Source organism: Cyprinodon tularosa, unplaced genomic scaffold, assembly GCF_016077235.1.
Source record: "Cyprinodon tularosa strain WSP-4 unplaced genomic scaffold, ASM1607723v1 ctg210, whole genome shotgun sequence".
Lineage (NCBI taxonomy): Eukaryota > Metazoa > Chordata > Actinopteri > Cyprinodontiformes > Cyprinodontidae > Cyprinodon > Cyprinodon tularosa.
In genome coordinates, this window is record NW_024038779.1 from 2,831,166 (window position 1) to 2,839,129 (window position 7,964).

At 36.5% G+C, this 7,964-nt stretch overlaps 1 protein-coding gene across 1 annotated transcript; it reads left to right on the plus strand.

Annotated features, from left to right (window-relative positions):
• The first annotated feature begins 3,451 nt into the window (after positions 1-3,451).
• Positions 3,452-5,624, plus strand: LOC119783816 (trypsin-3-like). Its single transcript, XM_038285507.1, has 5 exons — positions 3,452-3,612; positions 3,734-3,887; positions 4,836-5,098; positions 5,187-5,323; positions 5,409-5,624. Exons 1-5 carry the CDS (start codon positions 3,573-3,575, stop codon positions 5,556-5,558), a joined length of 744 nt encoding a protein of 247 aa, XP_038141435.1. The 5' UTR covers positions 3,452-3,572; the 3' UTR covers positions 5,559-5,624.
• Positions 5,625-7,964: the final 2,340 nt, after the last annotated feature.

Below are 7,964 nucleotides of genomic sequence, written 5' to 3' on the forward strand. Positions count from 1 at the left end.
CAGGATGTTTACTAATTACCAATTATAGCCCACATCATTTTTTTCACCACCTAGAAAATCACTGCCCCAACCTCTCATAATCTGGGCCAGGTCAGTTAAGGGGATTCAGAACAATTAGATCCAAAACACTTCAGTAATTTTTCTGCAGCTGTTTAAAGAAAAGTTTTTAAAAAAAGTTTTATTTTGTGAGCACATAAATTGCATATTTCAAATTATTTATTTTAATCTGATCTTTAAATTTTGTGGAAGTCAATATAGCATATCATTTTAAAACCTTTGACAGCTGTAGTAAATACCAAGTGCTTTGAAGATTCTGTTTTCAAATATATTTATTTTGAAACATTTCTTTCATCAAGGCACTTGATCTTACATTGACATGTTTCTTTTTAAGAAAAAGTCTGACATATAAACAGCAAAAAGGCATAGTGACATTTATAATAAAAAATAAGGATAGTAAAAACATAATAAACAATAACATTAACACAATAATGATAGTACCGAAAATGAAAAACAACAAAACAGTATCCCGCTGTAAAGAAATTAAGTATCAAATACAAGAGCTACAAGACCCCCCCATCCCATCCCACCCTACCCTCCATCAGGAGTGCTATGCTGTGGTCACATTAATCAGTTATTGAATGAAGGTAAGGGACCAATGGCTCCCACATTTTTTCAAACTCCCTCAGATTTTTTTTAGAACTCATCTGATTCTTTCCAGGTGAAGGGTGTCGGTCAGGTCTGATAGCCAGTGCTTAATAAGGGCACTTCTTTTTCCTTCCAATGTAAAAAGATCAGTTTCTTGGCAGTTATAACACCATATGACAGGAGACGCCGTTGTTTTACAGGAAGCTTTAAGAGCTCATCAGATATTCCCAGAATGATCAGAAGAGGATCTGGGATTATCTGGACTTCCCGAATCCTAGACAGGAAATTAAATATGTCACCCCAATATTTTTGCAGTTTATGACATAACTGTGTGATAAGGTAGCCTCTGCGCATTCACATTTCTCACACAATGGTGATATGTCTGGGAGTATTTTATGCAACTTGACCTTGGAGTAATGTAGCCTATGTAAAATGTTTAATTGTATCAAACAGTGTCGGGTGTTAATGGAACAGTCATGTATGTGTTCAAGCATTCTTCCCATACAAACTGAGGTATTTAGGTTCCAACTTCCGTTTCCCATTTGTCTTTTAGGGTATTCGTTTTGGGTGAACCCATGCTCAGCAATGTGTCATACAGTTCAAAGGCTTTGAAGATGCTAGGAAAAACAGTTTGCTTCAAATGTTCATTGATCCTAAGTAAAAAAAATAAAAATCATATTACAAAAAAAATATAACACAGAAAAGCCATCCAGGTATCGATGGAGTTTGAAAACAAATGTGCTGTGTTTAAGCTTCTTTGGGAAATTTGAATGCATTAAACTGTTAAGAAGAAGTGAGTCATAAAATTCAAAGTGCTTCTTTGTAATTAAAGGGGAGAGAACCTGCCTGTGCTCAACGGGAATGCGTTATGCTTTAAGCTTAAGTGTATAATCATATGTTTCAGTAACAAAATACCCCGCCACTTAAATAATTCCCAGTCTGGTGCTGATAAACAACTTTCCTCATACATGAGGAACAGAGTGCAGTACCTGTTAATTCATCTCCATTTAGAAAGCTTAACAGGCTGATTTCCATCCTTTTGAAATGACAGAGTTTGCAGATGTCCACCAATTCAAACAGTACTTCAGGTTAATATGTCAGTGCTATCAATCAGTATTTCAGTATTTTGTGGCCATAGCTCTGCTTCCATATTTTAAGGAGACAAATAAAGAGATTGAAGATGTGTAGAAAGCTAGATCTATTTAAAAACCTTTTCTTTTAGTCAGCCTATAATGTGGCGAGTCATGCCTATGACCCATTACAATAACATTACCAGTTTCTGTTTCCACAAACAGGTGAATTCTGATTTGCACAAGTCTCTTCTCCTTGATGAGCATGTAACCACAATGGACAGTCATTTGCATTGTGTTGTTGACTCTAGGCAACTGTTTTGCCTAAAGTTCCACTTAGTTGTTCAACAGCCATCAATTCTGGAGACCTGTCAGCACCTGACAAATCAGCAATCACGATTTTTCCCAAGGTGAAACGCCCCTTACCTGCAGGAACAGCAATCTCTCTCTCTCTCTCTCTCTCTCTCTCTCTCTCTCTCTCTCTCTCTCTCTCTCTCTCCCTTTCCTTCCCTCCCTCACTATCTTTAACAACATTTCCCTGTTGTCAAAGTGATTACTGGGAGGAACGCAGTTATTTCTATTTCAAAACAGGAAAAGTTGTCTCAAAAAAATGTAAAATATGGACAATGGCCTGCTGCCAACATCGAGCAGCTGAACACAGCAGAAGCTACCAGTGGCAAACACATTTTCCCTTTTTGATCATAATTACATTGTTTGCTTGTGTATAACCTGAAATAAATGCTTTGGTCACATAATTACTGTAATAAACTGCATTTAAGGCAATGTGCTGGCACAGGGCACAAATATTCTTACACAGCCTGATTAAAAACATGAGAAACATGCCTCAGATGTTCACCTCCTTGTTAAAGCAACACTGCTCAATTTTTAGCTTCTAGTCATCCCAAGTGCATATACTTACCTGAAAATGTGTTTTATATCTAAATATATATCTAGATATATACATACATTTATCGATAAGTATATATATATATATATATATATATATATATATATATATATATATATATATATATATATATATATATATATATATATATATATATATATATATATATATATATATATATATATTGATAAATATATAATGCAAGCTGAAAACTAAAGGACATTTACCGCAGGGATTTTACAGATTAAGACAGTTTAGAGAAATTAAGGCTTGGAGAGAACAGATATTTGTGTTCCAGTGTAGGAAGTATAACAAGATGAAAACAAATATTTTAAAATAAAGACTGCTAATAGCACAGAGGGGCATATGATGATAAAATAGCCAATCCCACAGAAAAAAACTGCATAATGTGTGCTCTAAAAATCTGGACGAAAACTGATGTGTAGAGAGAAAAGCATCCAAACAGGGTTTTACTTTCCTAGTAAAACACAAATGATTATTCAAATACTGAAAATCTAAACTAATATGTGTAAATCCTTATTTTAACAAAGCTAAATGGAGAAACAGAGAAACTAATTTAAAATCTGGACCTTAAAAGGAAAACAGATTTCTAAGTAAATGTATCCACAGATCTCTCTGCTTCCGGCAATATGTCTATAAATATCTTTCTTTTTAATTGACAAGCATCTCACAGGATGGGAGGTAATACAAATATTTCAACTGAAAGAACTGAAACTATTTTCTGAACTCTTTTTCTAACACATGCAGATGTCTTTGTTTTTTTTATTTTTAAGTGTATGGTTCACTTTAGATGAGGTACCTCTAGGGAAATGTAACATATGGCTGGTGTTTGAGTTGATAAAGTAGCTGGCAAAGAGGAGATAAGAACTAATATACCTGACATAAGGACAACAAGGAGGTATTACAGACATGGCAAAACAGAGGGAGACATGAGGCTTTTTCTTTTCCTGATTCTTTGTGGAGTGACAGGTACATTTCAAAATAATCTATATCAGGGGAAAAAGTGGTTCCAAAGATTTGTATAATTATTTTCTCCAGTAAACATCACGATTATATCATAAAACAAATGTAATCACTGTGTGGTCTTCAGTTGGCCTGGAGAATGACGAGAAGATTGTTGGAGGGTATGAGTGCCAAAGAAACTCTGTGCCGTATCAAGTATCACTTTTCACTGGGTACAACTACTGCGGAGGGATTCTCCTGTCTGATGAGTGGGTGCTCTCGGCTGCACACTGTAAACCAAGGTAGGAATCATCGTTATTCATATCTGTTTTACAAGCCAATGTACATTTACTCTCTTTAGACATTTTTCAAATCATGACCACTGATTTTTTTTCTTCTTTATGAGATGACCAATGCTCAATTTTTACATTTTTCTAATAAATATTTTAAAAGGTGCTTTGCATTAACATTCATTCATTCAGAGTCAATACTTTGTTCAGCCATTTTTAGCTGCAGTTACAGTAGTACCGTAATATGAGGGTGCCATACTAAACTACCCTATTGTTTATCTGGCTCCATGTTTAGATTAATTGTCATTCTGGAAAGTTAACTTCCCCTCGAATCTCATGTCCCACACAGCCTCCTTGTATTTAGCTCCATCTTTAATTTAATCAGATTTAATGAGCTTCAATGCCCTGTTAAATAAAAGCATTCCCACAATGCTTTAAACAGAATATTGGCTGCTTTCTCCGAAGTATGTCTACCATGACAGCCTTATAAGGTCGACGGCCATGTATTAACAGGATGCATTTGTTCTAGTTCCTGATTTTTGAATCAGGGATTAAACAGTATACCATGTGATTTTCAATATTTGGGATTTATAACCTAGCCCTGGTTTATGGTACTGAAAAGTTGAATAACTGACCTGTCTAGTGTACTACTCTGTCTTCATTAGGCGGGTTTTTTTTATTTCTAACAAACATCCTTAACAGAAAAGCTGGGTTGATACTGAGATTCTGTTACACACAAATTACACTTTTCATATTCATATTTCTATGGTTATTTTTCAAGATTCAGTAAACTAGCCTTTCTTAAATGAATTTTTTTTTTGTATCAATTCAGGTTAAATTAAATACACATTTATTTCCTAATTGACATTTCAAATCTAAATTGTTTCTTTATGATTTTGTAATTGTTTTTATTGAATATAAATAATGGGTTGACTGAAACTATTAGTTTTTTTTCTTCAGTTCTAATCTAGAGGTTAGGCTGGGAGAGCATGACATCTGGGAACCTGAACATACAGAACAGCACATCATGTCCGCCAAGTTCATTCGCCACCCTGATTATAATTCCCGCACGCAGGACAGTGACATCATGCTGATTAAGCTGAGTCAGCCTGCTATTCTGAACAACTACGTTCGCCCTGCTGTGCTTCCATCAAAGTGTGGCAGTGCAGGGATAATGTGCCAGATATCAGGATGGGGGAATATTCGCCCAAGTGACGAAGGCTGTGAGTAGCTACACTACACTCTCTAATAAATCAGAGGTGATGAAAGAAATCAGGGATGGAATTATAGCTTACCTTAATGTCCTTGCAGCAAGGTATCCACATAAGCTGCAGTGTCTGGAAGTCCCACTGTTAAGTGATGACACCTGCTACAATGCATATCCATTTCAGATCACCGAAAACATGATATGCGCTGGATACCTTGAAGGAGGGAAGGATTCCTGCCAGGTAATACCATCATAATAGGTGCATTTATCAAGCGATTTTCTAGTTGAAGTATGTATAACTAACATCCTATAATCTCTAACTTCAGGGGGACTCTGGTGGTCCCATGGTGTGTCAGGGGGAGCTCCAGGGAGTTGTTTCCTGGGGTCATGGTTGTGCTCAGAGAAACAAGCCTGGAGTGTACACTAAGGTTTGCAATTATGTTTCCTGGATCAAGACAACAATGGCATCTGGCTGAGGTGTAAAGCTTAAGACTTCATATGTACTCAGGAAAAAAGGAGTAAATAAAAATCAATATGCCTTATTTGTGTAATGTGTGTGTTTTTTGGATTAAGTAGTTTACATAAAAAAAACTCTTAAGTTGTATCACATCAGTTTTAAGGGCAGATCTTTAATTTGAATACTTCACATTTCAAAGTGTGACAAACCTTCATCCACATTACTGGGCTCATGTTGGGTCTTTATTAGTAAAAATACATAAGCATAACTTTGTGGGCAGCGAGAACTATTTAGAAAACCGCATAAGGTGATATCGAATGGACCAGAGGTATCAGGGTTTTTACTTAAAGGTGTCAGGGTTTGGTTGAGGTTTGTGGACCTAAATGCAGAGGCAGGGAGGCAGAGGTGAGTTTCTTGATTGTTTAATGATGAGTAAACAAACAACTGAACACGGAGGCAGGAAATCCAAAAATCAAAACATGAAAACAAAGTCAAACAAACCAGAAACCATGGAGACATCAGAGGGGAAAACTTTCATGAGGAGGAAGACTCAGAGAGACGGAGTTGGAGTAAGTTAGACGAGGAACCAGCACTGCAAACTGAACAGAGAATGTATTTATGGGAGACTGAAACAAAGAGAGGACTAACGAGCAGATTGGGAGCAGGTGCAAAACAGAACAGAACAGAAAAGGGGCTAAGGAAAAAGGAGAACACAAGAGGGCAGCAGAGGGCAACAAATAAAAACCTGAAAAGTGAAAATAACTAGAAAAAAACAAGAAAATAAGAATTAAACCACTAAAACTAAAAAGTATGGAACAAAGTAAAACAGAATACTGAAAAGAAAACATAACAGAACCAAGACTGTAACAAAAGGTATAATGGAGGTTCTTTTTCTGGGTGGATCATCAAAATAAGTGGTCCTCCTAATTGTCAATTATTCTCATAATATGCTTATTTAAGGTCGTCCTATGTGCTCGTTCCCATTTTAACTTACTGGTGGTGAGTCTGACATAGCGGAAAATTTGCAAATCTTTTGGAAAGCTTATATGAGCGAGGCAAACAGCAACTTTTAAACAGAGCGTGCACAAGGAGGAAAGTCCTCGTGCATGCTCTTGCACGCGTTTAATAGGCATTCCCTCTCGGGAGTTGGTACAGGTTTGTGCATGTACATTTATATTTATTATGCTAAGCTATGGTGAGTGGAACTGTGGGAATCGCAGCTGTATACTCAGGAGTGGTTAGTGGAGCCTTGGCAAATGGCGCTGTGGTAATTGTAACCTTGGACTCAGGAGTGCTGTATGGACCAATGGTGATTGAAGCCATAGTGACAGATGCCATGGACTTAGCACTGGTTCCTTGAGCCACAGTGAGTCGACCTGTTGATAGTAAGAAAATAGTTATTCTCTATTCCTGGGAGTCTCCTTATAGTGGCACTTTAGATAATCCATATTTATTTTCTTGCCTTCAAACCAAGGCTATAGTGGCATTATGCTATAATAGGAATCAGAACAGTTTAGTGCTTCCTATTATAGCATAAGGCCCCAGGTATTGGGGTCCAATGTTCCTCTTGTATTTGTCGTCTTCTATTATTCGATCGCCATGCCTTTAAAGTTAGTGTGGTTTCACCTTTGTTTTTGTACTTTTTCTTCTTTATACCATGTTTGGAAGATAACATCGCCATTTCAGTTTCTGTATAATCCTCTAGAGACAAATCGTCCGCCACACTCTTGTTAACCTTTGAAAAAATGTCATTTAAACTTAGTTTAAGTTTAGCGGAAAACTATTAGTAGTTTAGAAATAATGATTACTATGCAAAAGCAACTGAGATTTATGGTTTGAAGGATGAAGTATAGCTTAGAGGAAGCCAGTGAGGGTTCAGATAAACACTTAAAAGTATGAGTAAAAGTGATGGACATGTGGGGCAAATACATGCTAAAGATACAGACCTTACATGCTAAGCACATGGGAGGAGGTTTGGATTGTCACGGTAAAAGTTGATGACAAACCTATGATGTAAAAGAAAGGTGTGAAGGCCCAGCATGAGAAAACATAGATGAATCGATTGGAAATCATTCAGTGTTCTATGGGAAGTTGGGTAATACTTTGTTAACCTTATTTAAGACTGGTGAAGCTTGTGAAGACCTTATTTAAGACTGCTGAATCCATCGATGAAAACACAGTTGTAAAGTGTTTAAATCTATATAATAAAGGTTAGACCAGATCTAGCATATGTAGTGATGTAAAAGTCTAGAAATGCATAAGAAAGTTAAACTAGTGGAGAGCTAAAAGGGTTTTTACCCCTTAATCATTTTCACATTCTGCCAGACCGAAAAAAAACAAAAACTTATTCATTTGGGGTTTGTTACAATAAATGTCAGTTGTTACAATACTCATACCCAGGCTAGCAAATAAGCTATGAAGAGGA

Coding starts and splice junctions, on each gene's coding strand:
- LOC119783816 (XM_038285507.1), top strand. CDS start 3,573: ATGAGGCTTTTTCTTTTCCTGATTCTTTGTGGAGTGACAG. Junction 3,613..3,733: donor GATTCTTTGTGGAGTGACAG/GTACATTTCAAA, acceptor TGTGGTCTTCAG/TTGGCCTGGAGAATGACGAG. Junction 5,099..5,186: donor TCGCCCAAGTGACGAAGGCT/GTGAGTAGCTAC, acceptor ATGTCCTTGCAG/CAAGGTATCCACATAAGCTG.